This window comes from Paramormyrops kingsleyae, chromosome 17, assembly GCF_048594095.1.
Source record: "Paramormyrops kingsleyae isolate MSU_618 chromosome 17, PKINGS_0.4, whole genome shotgun sequence".
In the NCBI taxonomy this organism is placed as follows: Eukaryota; Metazoa; Chordata; class Actinopteri; order Osteoglossiformes; family Mormyridae; genus Paramormyrops; species Paramormyrops kingsleyae.
Window position 1 is genome coordinate 4720008 of NC_132813.1, and position 14272 is coordinate 4734279.

The window sequence follows — 14272 nt, forward strand, 5'->3', positions numbered from 1 at the left end:
AGTCATATTAAAAAAGAAATATCAAAGTTAATGCATCCTGTCTGTCTCCGGTCAGAGCGAGGCTTATCTAACGGCCATCGCGGCCAATGTCGAATGCGTTTTGGCCGTCATTATGAAAAACCTCATCCAGTCCAATCAGGTGGGGTTTTCATCAGGCCGTCTCACTGGCAAAACTGCGGATTGGCTTACACCACATGCTCCCCGCGTGAAAAAAACGAGCCCAGAGGCGTCCAGCTGGAAATGTGTTTCCATTCAGGCATCAAGCCCCCAACCCCCCAGGCGTGTCTGGTGGTGAATACAATACCGCCTTTCTGGGGCTGTAAGGCCTGTTATAAAGTGGGCCCTGGATGCGTTGGTGCTGGCAGAGAAGCAGCCTGCAGTAAGTCAGGGGTGAAGAGGTGGGTATGAAATATGCCTTTTCGGGGAAGATCGTTTACCAAGCCTATAACTGGCGAGAATGAAATAACCTCAGTGCTTCCATCCATGTTGTGGGAGATGGATCATCTTGGACGGCAATGTTCCAGGACCTGCTTTAAGGAAGTTGAAGTTCCATATTCCTCTCCTGTGGGCCCATGAGATGATGATGCTACTGCAAATAGTTTTTAATGCTTGTTATTTTTCGGGTGGCATTTTATTTTTGGTTGGATGTTGGATGTAGGGCTGGACTGGGAAAAAAATCCGCCATAGACCTCAAAGTACCCCATGATAAATTCTGCCGGCCCACAAACCCACAGGCCCAACAGGAAAATGCCTGGTATACAAGATGGCCAATCCAGGCCTGGAGGTATATACCCTGTCCAGCCGACATTGTGTGAGTGTTTTCACATGGAAACTGACAGAACATTTTGATAAAGTTTGTTTTCAACAAGGTTCTTTTGTTCCTGTGGGGTTGCAGTGAGTTTGGTTCACATTCCGGAAGCCTGAGGTGCTTGGAACACATGCTGGACAGGACAATAGTCCATCATACATTCGGAAGAATTCTGCATAACTTTGGGCTGTTGCTGTTTTGTGGAGAAACCAGAAACCCTGTGTGGAAAACGCTTGTTCACTATAATTCAGAAATCAAGAAGTGTTTGTAACAGTAATTATTATTGCAGAACCTAGAGCAATGGCCACCAACCAGTCGAGCGGCATACACACACACACACACACACACACACGCGCGCACACAGACACACACATGCACAGTACTCACCAAAATATTGTCTTTGTAAAAGTAAATGTTTGTAAAAAAAAATGTTTGGAGACCTGTGAGCTAAAGAATAAAAATATATGTTTTGAAGAAAAAAAACATTTATTTTTTTCACATTTTCCTTATACGACAGCCCTTTTACAATAGGTAATAGTATACACTGCAGGATCGTTAAAAATACAAAAAGAATACTTGCAAAATTTTACATATATATTTATATATATTTAATATCCTAAGTAAATTGCATAATATGGAGGAGCAAAGCTCCTGTATGGCTGGGAAGGATGCAGAAAGCGGAAGTTCAGTAAATGTCAAAAATTATTGCTCTCTTGCTCCTTAAATATTTCGTGGTGATTTAAACCTCAGCGGTAAAAGCGCTATTAAATGCAGATCAGGTTTGATGATCTGTATTTACTGTGTTGCTGTGATGCTGATCAGGTGCATGAGATGTTCAGTCCGTTTGGTCACAGGAACAAAAGCAGCTAAATAGTCTGTTAGGCTGAGTAGTCTTTGGGATTCTGTTCTTCCTGCTACATTCAGATAGAATCCAAAATGGAGGCATTAAAAAAAGTGTGATTGTCTCGCTTCTTAAGGCACAGGAAAACAGTTCAAACATATATAATTTGCTTGGGAAAATAAAATATCAGGTAGGATTGTCTATTGATTTGTCACTGAAAGGTAGTGAAAGTAGCAGAAACTTTCTTCAATATAAAAAACTCCATACAAGCTACTGCCCAAATGTACAGATATAAAAACACTTCATTAAAATGCACATACTACACATCAGTAACTGTTATTTCTTTTTTCCAAACAATTTGCTTTTTTGGACCGAGGTCAACTCGTGTTAATTCTCTTGACTTTCAATACTGCTTCACATATGAAAATAACTCTGCATAATTTATACAGTAAGATGCTTTACCGCATGGTTGACCAATGTTAAAAACAAAACTAGAAAATAGATCTGACAAACGCACAGCGTTCGTGAATCCGAGGAATGCTCTGCTTTGGAATCGTTAATCTCCGTCTCCGCTTTCCGTTTTAGTTACAGGTTTACTTCTGAGAGTTACTGCCTCCAAGCCTCTTGTTGGAGCTGTAGAGAGCTGCTTCAAAATGCCTTGAGAAATTTACTGGATGTACGATAATGTTAGAGTGTGGGATAAATGTATCAAGCAAGGGAATGGTGAGTAATGTGTTAACATAAGAAACAGCTTTGAGAAGTCGTCCCCTGAGCCGAACAATAGATGTAACTGCTCTCCTCAACCTGGATGTCCACTGTACTGAAACGAACGAGGCCGAACCGGACTGAACCGGGCTAAGGCTGCTAAAACCAGAATGGAAAAGAGAGTCGGACATCCAGGGTAGGAAAAGCGAAAGATGCCCGTGGAATTGAGCTTGACGAAAGGGTCTCAGAACAACAGCTGAATGTGGGCCGAGAGACCCACAGATGGCAGTGCATTCACATTAATACTGGTCTGGTTCCATCACGGTGTCTGCCCCAACTGGCTTCATGCGAGGCCTCTTGAAGGCACCACGACTCCTCTGGCTTCTCCAACTTCCAGTTTGGAGGATAAAAGTTTTGTGTGACTGGCAACTCCCAGTCACTAGATTGCCTCCTGGGGGCTGAGATGTCCTTTGCTTTTGAACTCTCCCAGAGTTCCAGAAGATGCTTCAGATGCACACACACACACACACACACACACACACACACACACAGAAAGACTGATCATACAACACAAGACAAACATCTTCTGGAGTCCAAAAACTGGAGCTAGAATTTGGGACCCAAGAAAGCTGAGTCCATGTCTCAAGAAAGACAGCGTGACAGCCTCGGTTTTCCCACAATGCCCTTGTCTGCTTAGATATTGGTGTCCAGCTCTGGGGAGGGTTGTGGGTCCTTTTAATATACCCACAGATGCAGCTTTCAGGGTAGAAAGGCGGAAAAAAACAACAAAAATGACACACAAACATATACAAACCAACCATCAGGCGTGTAAGTAGTACTTCATTATAAGTGGATAGCAATATCCAGTTCTTTTCCTTAATTTAGCATCTGAGAAATAAATCCAAGAGTTTCAAATCCAAAATGGGTTTCAGGAGTGAGGAGTCCATGTCCTCTTGTAAGAGTTCAGGCCAGGCTGGGTGAGCATTGGAGCAGGTTTAGTAATAGCTGCCCAGGTGAGATGGCACATGGGAGCTGGGGTGTCGTGGCACGCTGGAGCTGGGATAGATACCACCGGTTGGCGAACTCCAGTAGGGGGTAGCTGGTCCAAAGAAGTTGGAGGAGGTAACTGGCATGGAGGGCGGGTGCGGAGAGACGAAGTTGACCTTCTGCTGGTGGGCATGGTATGGAGGTACGTAGGCTAAGTCCGAGGGGTACTTGTACATGGAGGACTCTGTGGGATGAGGCTGTAAGGCCTGGGCGATGCCGTGGAAGTCGAACTTGTAGGCGTAGCGCTTCCCGTGCACCTTGGTCATGATGTTCTTGTCGTAGTAGTAGCGCAGCGCGCGGCTCAACTTGTCGTAGTTCATGTTGGGCTTGCTCTTCCTCTCGCCCCAGCGCCGGGCCACCTCGTCCGGGTCCGTCATCTTGAACTCGCCGTTGGTGCCCTCCCAGGTGATGCAGCCGGCGTTTGCGCTGTCGGAGAGCAGCTCCAGGAGGAACTGCCAAAGCTGAATTTGGCCGGAGCCTGCAGAACACCGGATGGTAATAGTACACGCACGTCAGGCCCAGAGTCACGGGTCAGAATTCTGTAGGGCTAAAATGAGATCTACATTCTTCTCATACTCATAGAATTCTCAAAAAATACATAGACTACAAACAGGATCCATTGCCTAAGTCTGTCTTTCAGTCTAATTTGTAGGTAAGTCGGAACAATAGTAATGCAGTATATAATAATACAGTAATTCCTAGGTAACTACATACGGTACTGTACTGTACCTCGAGCCAACGAATCTCAGAAGCTGTACAATGTTGTCTTGAGTGTCAGTGCATTAGTTATTATGAACCATTGTATTCAACTCAAATTTTTGCTATAATAGGCTTCATGGCTGTCTGTTGGTAAGTATGAATTGTGCATGTCAGGCATTTTTAACCCAGAGACTGCCTGTACATCCAGTGTGGACCAAGCAAGACCAGCAGGTCCGAGGGTAGGGATGCATCTTCCTGTTGTCGATTCAGAAAGTTCATCCTAGAAGTACCTAGGATGTATTATAATCCCATTTGAACTGTCTTTGTGAGGACACTGCAAAGTATTTTTGTGTGCTAAAATCATTTCAGTTATTTCAGGTTTAAAATGGGTCGAGACATAATTTTCAGGGGATTTTAAAAATTCTTTTTGGATTTTAATCCCAATAAAAATGCCGGTATGGATGATAAATGGAAACCAATGTGTAAAGAATGCTAGACTGACTGTTACACATATCGATATAATTTTGGACGGGATGTGTGCTTACCTGGATTGGCCAGCCTACTGCTGGTAGGTCCTAGTATCTGGTAGGGATCTGAGGAGAGAGAGAGAGAGAGAGTCAGCGTGTGAGACTGTGTGGGCTAATTCTGTTCTCTTTCATTGCGGAGATGGGAGGACGTTCCCTGTTCTTGTTTACCTGGCTGGGATCTCTGTTGCTCAGGGGTCTTGGACATGCTCTGCGAGACGGCTGGTGAACCTGTGTGCGTGAAGCAGGAGAGGTGGGTTGGAGGGACGGAAAGCCAGGCGGGAGCTGGACCACCAGGACAGAGAGCTTTACAACAGCCTCTGACAATTCCAAGGAAAATAGGGCAGGAGCAGGTCATGCTTCTAAGTGCTTAATGGAGTTTTAAGCATCTGGTTTCCAGGGGCTGGCTGCAGAGTTCTTAATCTCTGGAGTGCTGCCCTGTCTCCCTCGGCTAAGAACTGGCACTGAACCCGCCCTTAAAACCGGACCATCAGCACACAACAGCAGGCTCTGCTCACTGCCAACGAGCGCTGGGTGGCCATTTAGAATCGTGCTAAACCAGGTGTCCCACTCTGTGTCATTATACTGTAATATAAAGGTAAGCCATTACTCAATAGCATTAGGGGGTCTGTCTATCCAGGTGCTTGGTGTAAATCAAATCAAGTAAGTCCAGACGAGTGCAGTAAGTGAGTGTTTTTCACTCACCTTTTCCACTGTGCATGTTGTTTGACCACCCACTGCGTCTCACTGCATCATATGAGGGGTCTGCGAGACAGAATAGGAGACTTTTAATGGGCGGCCAAAAAAACAAAACAAAAACAAAATAAAAGGTGATCTTTCCACACACGCCAGAAGAAAATAATTATATCAATAGCGTTCCCCTGAAGCGTGTCGTAAAACAGCACTAGGAGCAACGTGGTTTTCCCGAGAATGGGAAAAATTCACGGCTAAATGAGGCACCATCGCCCACAGATTCGCTTCCTATCAGCCAAAAGTAAGACGGACACCTTCTCTTTTACAGCAGATGGGGACAGTGAGCCGACTCCGTCATTCTCATCCTTTCAAAGTAACCGGAATGTTGTGGGAACAGGGAGGAGACACGCTCCATGCCAGTAGACGGCTATAAAAAGCTCCCCCTGGTTTGGATTCGGTCCAAGAAGCCCGCACTGGGATGTGCTGTGTGTGCTGGCATGGAAACATCAGGCCCAGAAAAAGGCTCATGAGCGCCACATAGTGGTTATCAGGCTGCAAGGGTTTTTTTTTTTTCTTCCAATTTGCACCTGCTCATTGCCAACTTGCGAGATCACAGAAAAAAAAGAGTCCCTGTACATTAACTTATGCTGGATTAAACGTGAGGAGGATGTACTTCGCTTCACTGTTTAAAGGCCCTGAGAAGGCAGTGACACAATGGGAGTGTCATGGTAACCAGCTGTAAAGAAAACAAGGTCCATCTTAAACTGAACCAAGATCAGAAGCTCAAGTGTGCATCGTTAATATTTGTCGGAACTGAGTCGATCCTCTAATGACCTGTGGACTGACAGTGCCCCCTTGTGGAGGAAAAAAAAACTACAGGAACAATGCATCCTATATTTTATGCGTCGATGGATCCTCAATTTTATTAACCAAGCAAGCAGGCATATAAAAGACTTTAAAATTTGATCCTAATAAGCATAACAACTAAAACTAAGATAAAAGATAAAAATGATACAAATTAGGTATTATACATAAGCATAATGTACAATTGTGGAATTATTATTTTTTGGTTATTATAAATTAGAAAGACTGGTGGTCAAATCATGAGCATCATATCAGGAATGTAACGGACTGCTGAATCTCACACTGACGTAATGACCTTTGCCATCTGGCTAAGGGCGGGTGTGCAATGAATTGTTAGGTTCAAGGAAAAAAAACCCCAAAAACAGAATTATGCTTATTACCTAACAAAGAAAGCACTGGCTTCATGCCATTTTAAACAAACTCACTTCATTTAACTTGTGAAAGAAGTACACTGTATTATTGTAGCGAGGGGCTCTGCTGTTGTGAGGTCCGATTCGATAGCACCGTTACCGAAACAACTCACATTCAATTTAGCTCAATGAAAGCAGGAATGTCTGAATTTTTTTCCATTCGCTAAATGTTCACTTACTCCCCGGTAAAAAGGACCCTCTTTATTATTTTACTCCGTTTTAATGTATCCCTCATTCCTGAGCTGCCGGCTTCGGATGGGGGAGGGGGGACAAAACCAGAAGTCAGTCCCCGTCCCAGTCGGGTGGGGGGGGGGGCAGCCGAGGAATAACAAGCAGGCAGCCGGGACGCGGCAGAGCCTGTCAGCTCCAATACGGGCCGGGCCAGGCAGAGGCTGTGGCACATGGGCCGGGTGCGGTCCTCAGAGACCTGCGTTTCCTGCCCCCGCCTTGCCTGCAGACAACCCCTCTTTGTCTAAATGGCCCCCTCCCCCCCCCATGAAAAAACACACGGGGGCTGCCTCCCTCCAAAAGGGAGGGAAGGGTCAGGAACAGAGGGAAATTCGGGGTAGGGGCGTTGGGGGGGACGGTCGAGCTGGGGGTGGGGGGTTTGAAGAGGGAGACCCAGGCGGGCGAAACACAACTTCGGAATTTGAAAGGAAAACAATCGCGACGGATCCGGCTACTGTCGGGGGGGGGGGGCATTTCGCTGGGGGCTGGACGGGGCTTCCTCTCCCTCGAACCCTCACGACTGTCCGAGGGGCCGTGCGGTTTCTCCGAAAGGCTTCACACAGCATAGATAGACAGATGGGGCCGACAGCCGCTTTCGGGTCCCCGTTCCCCGTCTGGCCGAGTCCCGCTTGGGCTAGTGGTCTGTGGCTTCTCTTGCGAAAGTCAGGTCCCTGATACGTGGGGCCACATATGGCAGTTCCGTCACCACTGCCCGAGATAATGACAAAGCACAAACCCGGCGTAAATCTCACCCCGTTAATCAGCTCTGCAAGGAGCAGAGGCCCAGCGTGGCATTTGTGGAGCTGTCATGGCTCGTTCATTTCCTGCCATTCCATTCCAGTGACTTCTAGAGACTCAAACATGTCATTTTATCAGGCTGAGTAACCCTGCGTTCAAATTAATACACCCAAAATCGGCTATTTTCAGTATCTATTTAAAGTCCTACTTCTCCATAGGTTCCTTTAAGCGAAAATGCGGGAAAGCCTTTATTTTCCTTCTATTTATCCAGCTGGATATTTGCGTTTTCGGGCCAACTATGAGTGCACCCTGATGAACCTCGCGTTGGTAATCAGCCACGGCGCGTCTCGCCAGCGGCGTCTGCGAAAGACACACATGAATGGCGGTTTTCGGTGCCAGTCCTGCAGGCCTCACGCCCCGTGCGTCAACGAGAGAGTGACATAACCCAGCCGGACTGAGGTAAAAAAGAAAAGGACTGTCCACTGCTGGGAGGGTGCCGGGTCACCCTGTGTTGTCGGATTTGTCCTCTGGGTGGAGACAAACCCCCCCCAACAATCTACAAGATCAAATGCCTGGTGTTGAACTCCAGTTAGACGGGCAAACTGGCTCCTCCACTATCTTATCCAACTGCCCATTAGGCTAATTAAACTGATGAGAATGCAAAAGGCAGAGGGCGGGGCTTGTGAATGAGATTTTGTGGTGGAGCGATAGGGGGCCGACTTGGGCCCTTATCATGGGGTGGTGGGGGGGCAGCCCTGTGAGTCAGTCCCGATAGTGCTGTTCCCAGGGCCTGGGCCTATCTTCACGGCCCCTCCCATTTCGGCCACCCGGAGCCCCGAGACACATTGGGCCGCAGTTTGGGCCGCGCCATGCGGAGAGGAACGGCGAAGTTTCCACCCTCCTCCACTGGGAGACGGCAGGATGGCTGTGTGGTGGACGGGGAGGGGGGTGCACTGTGTCTGAGTTTAAGGACGCAGAAACGCATCCCTTAGGGTGACACCTAATTCACTAAGCCTGTGCAGTCACACGCATGTATTGCGGCCGTTCTGAGTATTTGAATGTATCTCATACTTCATCGCAGCTGTACTGCGTAACGCGTAGCGCAGCATGTCTTATGTTGCCGTCTTATTCTAAGACGGAGATTTTTCATTTTACAGCGGGATACTCCACTATGATGCACAATCCCTCCACTCTGCATGCTAAACACCGTTAATATTAATTATGAGCTGGGCCACCCCCAGGTCCAAGAGCAGAGACCATCGGTGGATGTACACCCTCAATTTTTTCAGAATCTGGCGCCTCATCTCTGCTCCTGGATTCCTAGTTTTAGATATGCATTCTGAGTGTTTAATGGGACTGCAACCCGGAGCAGTGAGGGCGGGGTCTGGGGTCCGGGTGAGGGGGCAGTGGGGTTTGTTAGCCCCTGCTCGACAGGCCATGAAATGTTCGGTAGGTTTCATGGCCAAAGAAAATGAATTGAAATAGATGGCAGTCCTGCAAAAAATGTGATACATGGTGGGGGGCACTGCTGCCCCCTCCTTCCATACCCCCCCAGAATGTCATTTGTGAAAAAATAAAAACGATAAACAAAAGCCAACTCCTCTCCACACACTGGCCTTTGTCTGGCATTGCCACCTGTCTTCCAGATCCCCCCCCTTCATGCCCGCCCCCCAGCCCCTCTCATAGCCCACCTGCTTTTTTGTCTCTCCGAGCACCCAGTCTCCAGTACCCCCCCCCCCCCCCGCCAAGCCCCCACCACAGGAGCAGGTAGACCCTCAATGGGGTGCTAGCTTAAGTGGGCTAGCTGCTATCAGCCTCACAAAGACACACCTGTCATGTAGGGCGCTCGCCATCGCCGCGGTACCCGCCATCGCCGTAGCAACCGCCATCGCCATGCCACTTGCTCGCCGGGATAGAAAAGGCACTGGCTGCCTCACTGGCACTGCGGTGCAGTGCTCACGATCAGAATGCGACCAGTGCCGGCTGCATCCCTATTTAGCCAGTAGCTCTCTGCTATGGGACCTTCCATTCCACAAAAGCTGGTATTTATATAGACCCTCCTACTCATATAGTGGCCAAAGGCCCTTTAAACATCCCAGCCAAGCCAATGTATTAATATCCTTTCAAATATGGCTACCGTAACACTTATTTCTTGACTATATAATAAATGATCCATCCATCCATCCATTGTCCATTCACTCTTCCAGTATTGGGTCGCAGGATATAATTTGTGAAATTTTATGTAGTATCACATGTTTTGACTGTACTGGAAAAGTGATACAGAAGATGGATGGATGTTTTTACACTCACACATCGTGGTATTTGGTATTTTCCCCCCACAAAGTACTTTACAGGATTTTTCCAGATGGAATACAAAAAAATAAAATAAAAAAAAAAACACAGAAAATACCAAAAAAGAAAAAAAATCGAGAGTCGGATTAGAATAACTCCCTGATGCTTCTCACGATAGAGCTGTAGGTGTGACCACAGTGAGGCCCACTGGGCCAAGGCTCTGAAAATAAACAGACATCATACCTTCTTTGGTGGCCAGTCGGGGTGACTGCTCGGCGTGGGACGGGGTGTTGTATGACGATGACGAGCTACCTGTAGGACACAACAGAGTGTGGCCATCATCACAAGCCGGTTCATTTCTGGCTTTATTTAATGCACATTCTTCAGTAGAACAGACATTTCTATATAGATATATTGCATGAATGAATGGAATACAATGTCAGTGAACCTTTACCCAAGGCTGCATTGCACACAAAAATAATAATACACTGAAAAGTTCTCTACAAATACATAAATGAAGCAATTTCTGAAGCTGATAAACAGCACACATTCTGACATGTTCATATAGCTTAATTTTAAAAACTGTCTCCTTCAGTAGAAACATTAGTTTGGTTCATCGCCTACATGTCCCACTTTCAGTCATTTGCAGTCATCCAGTATGCGGCTCCGTATGGAGAACAAACTGGGTTCCACATACTTTTCCTTGTTCATGGTCCAGCTGAATGGCTTACTAATTAAACCGCTCAGGTCATTCTTTGTTACTGAAAGTGGTTCCACAATTATGCTCATCCATTTTGAAAACTATGATTACTTTAGGATAAGTTTGGTCTTATACCATAAACCACAATTTGTATGTGAAGTGAACCCTAAAACGAAGCCACCCTCACACACACACAAAAAAACTTCTGAGCTGCCATTCTGATTTTTTCAGCCAGGGTGTCGAAAATGCCGGTTAAGTTCAGCAATCACGAAAACCACAAATCAACTGAAGTGTGCTAAGGAAACAGTGTAGGTAGTGGGTAGAACTTCCAAGAGAACGAACGACGCGCCAAAAGAGACACGAGAAAAATCTCTTTCTCCCTAGAATCTGCAATGAGAAACATCACGCGCTGTTTTTATTTCAGGAACGTAGGACATGTTCCGCTCACTTTGAGATTCCGCAACAGTGCTTTGTCCCCACATTTGAAGGCCGGGGAGTGTTTTGCTGTGGTCAATATTTCAAAAGGCCTTGCCCCCCCCCCCACCCCCCCGCCAAAACTCTGCTGGACCTGCCGAACAGGACTTCCATTGTGCGAGCGGTGAAGACCCGACGCAGCAATGAAATGCAGGTCCTCGCGTAAAAAAATAATTCCACACCTAAAGAGTGGGCAGGCGGGCGGCCTCACTGTCGCGCGGGAGGCGGAGTTAGTGCTGTTAACCCTTTCTGGCTGCTATTCATCGTCCCCAAGTGCCTGGCTACTGTGAGTGAGCCGGCGCCAAACTGACGATCTCCTCGCTAGAAAGACTGAGTGTCTCCACGCAATCCATGTTCTGGGTCTGAACAAATAAAACACGCAGACTGTGGCCCAGTTCCTTGTTATTTCTTCACACAATGGTTTCGTTAAATGACAGATGGAGCACTTTGCTTTCTAAGAAAATACAAATCTTAACTGCAGCATTTCTCGGGTGACTTTACTGATTGTTCTTCATTCTATCACAGTTTTCACAGGAAGACCAAGACCTGGAGGCAAAAACTGAATCAGCAAAGTCATTCCTGGGCCTGGACTTCCTGACTGCCTCTCCTAATTCTGGGCCTTGCTTTCTGACACATCCTCCCTACCACACTGCCCCAAAAACTGATCCCAGATCAGGAATACCCCCCCCCCCCCACCCCCACCAATGGTGGAGGTCTTCCTCTCCAGCGGTAATCTGCTATTAGGAATGGCAAAAGCATAGAACTGCTCCAGACAACTTTCACCTCACCGAGCAGATTTTTACGGTCGCCTCACCAAGCCACCAGGGGGTAGAAAGTACCCCCCCTCCCATTCCAGGTGAGCGAAGCCAGGGCAAAAAGTTCTCCCCTTCACAATTCACCTTGTAAATCCACCCGTCGCATTCGACCGGGGACATCTGGAATGAAAACTGAAATCCGTCCCAGTGGCCCTCAATCACTGCCGTTTCAGCCCATTTTTCGAGGTCTGGAAAAAAAAAATCCTCTTTTCACAAGCGCTTTGTTACAAGATACGTTCGCTCATGGCTTGAGTTTCCCCATGTGGCACTCCGGCGCATATGTGGTACGAGAACCAGCATGCATGGGTGCGATAAAACAAACAGTCCACGGGCTCTGCCTGACAGACTAATTTGAACAAATTCTCAAATTGCACCCAAATTGAAAGCACATTGGAAAAGAGGTGGTCGCTTACAAAAATCTGGATAAGTCACCAATGTTGAAGAGAAAAATAGCGCATGGACAATCGACTTATTGCTCCTGCCAGCTGGAGAAAAAAAAGAAAATCCCGCAAATACCTTGCGTGTGCCCGTTCGATGGCCCTCTCGGCGCGCTCAGAGCTTTACATCCGGCACGCCATTAGCCTTTGGGCCAGGAATTCTTCATGGTCAGTGCTAGCTTAAGAGCAGCAGGCTTCGCTAATCAGAGCTCAAATAAACAAAAAAACCCTGCGTTTGCTCATGATGCATGCAGATGTGGGGGATATTATTGCGGGGCACGTACGGCAGCCCGAGTGGGGAAGCCAGTGATGGACACCCAGCGGCCGCTAATCACTAAACACTTCCAGCTCCTGCTGCCCTGTAACCAGTGAAGTGCAGGAGTTTGTCTCACCTAGACCCCACATATTTTCACCCTGAAGGATTTGGTCCTAGTCCGCCTAACTCACTGCCTGAGATCGTTTTTGTTTTTGTTGATGGGGGTTGGTGGAGAGACGGGTCAAGTCCCTCTTTTTGCGACTTCCAGAAGTCGAGGATTCTCCAGCCGCCGTCTATCCCCAGTTCTTGCTGACGCAGGGCTCATTTGGGGCAGAAGCCGACGCTAATCTACACGCCTTGAACATCAACCTCATCGCACTTGGCCTGTGAGGCAAAGGACTCTTTTTTCTGAGGCACTGGACAGGATCCAGAGCAATTTAGAGCGCAGAGCTGAGGAATCTGAAACAACTCTTCTTCTTCCAAAACATACAGCTAAATCGCAAGCATTGCGAATGAACAGCTCCCTGCCTCATCGTCCCGTAATCCGGTAAGTCCTTTTGCAAGTGTTCCCAGTGAACGTTCGACTCCAGGAGACTCTTTGTGGCTGTCCTGGATGCTGACCTTAGCGTTCAATGCACAAAGGAGCCTGTTGTACTTGTAGCAGTAGTGCTCTGACCCAAACCCATGTGGGAAGGGGGATTTCTACACCTCCCCCCCCCCCCGCAAACAAAGCTACCATTGCATCACAGCAGGACCTGTCATGGTTTTCAGGGAACACCATCAAACGGACAGGCTCTGTTGGTACCCCACCCTGTTACTGTCTGTGACATAATATCTGGGAGTCACAGCTGTAGCTCATTTGCGTTGATGCCTCACAGATCCTCCCCTGCGTAACAGGGAGTTTGCTTGATCATTCTGCACTGCAAAAAAACTGGTCATGGAAAGTCTGGGTCCATGAAACAGAGTCTGGTTTTGGAACTAGCCTCCAATCCACCAGCCAGTTCACAATAAAGGAACTAAAATTCCAAGCACTAGCTAGCAACCGAAATGCTAGTCATCAATGAAAACGTTAGCTGCGGATCCAAGCTCTAGCCAGCAATCCAAGTACTGGACGACCACCTAAATGCTAATCTATAAGGTTAGCATTAGCCTGAAATCTAATTGCTATCCATGCAGCTGAAAATCCAAGCACTACCTGAAAGTGCTAGCCAACAGTTCAAGTACTAGCTGACCATCCACCACTAGCTAAATACCCAAACGCTAGTTGACAGTATTAATGCTAACTGACAGTCATTTTCTGACAATCCATGAACTTTTGAAAGCTGTACTTGCAGATGCTATGCTTTGCCTTCCAGTCATTGATTGCCAGCGTTACGGGCAAGCAGCTCCTCTAGCCGCGTCTTAATGCCAAAAACACACTAAGCCACATGTCTGAGAGCCATTCGCTGTAAATCATGCCCTTCAGTTAAGTTAAGGATACATTTCCTGTGCGTAGCTTCTCAGACGTACAACATTGGCTTTGTTCTATGACAGAAAATGCACTGAGCCGGCGCGTTTAGGGGTTACCGTCATTATAACGATTCTTTGTGGTCACACTGACTTAACTATAGCCACAAGCTAGGCCACTGTAGGGAAAAGAAGTGTATAGAGCATGGCTTCTCATGTTATATTACGACCTTTACATGCATTTTTTCCCCGGGTACAAACATAAAAGGACGAATGGGTCAAATTTTTGCTTTTC

The 14272-nt window shown here is 47.2% G+C and overlaps 1 protein-coding gene across 5 annotated transcripts in view; it reads right to left on the reverse strand.

The window, feature by feature from the left end:
• Positions 1–1275: 1275 nt before the first annotated feature.
• The window catches only part of fli1 (Fli-1 proto-oncogene, ETS transcription factor), a 29340-nt gene continuing 16343 nt past the window's right edge, over positions 1276–14272 (reverse strand). For all 5 annotated transcript variants that reach the window (XM_023822288.2, XM_023822280.2, XM_023822317.2 and 2 more), the window contains 5 exons: positions 10093–10161; positions 5330–5389; positions 4796–4855; positions 4646–4693; positions 1276–3879 (listed from right to left, as the gene is read on the reverse strand). In XM_023822288.2, the coding sequence (XP_023678056.1) occupies positions 3350–3879; positions 4646–4693; positions 4796–4855; positions 5330–5389; positions 10093–10161 (767 nt within the window). In that variant the 3' untranslated portion in view covers positions 1276–3349. The remainder of the gene's footprint in view (positions 3880–4645; positions 4694–4795; positions 4856–5329; positions 5390–10092; positions 10162–14272) is intronic.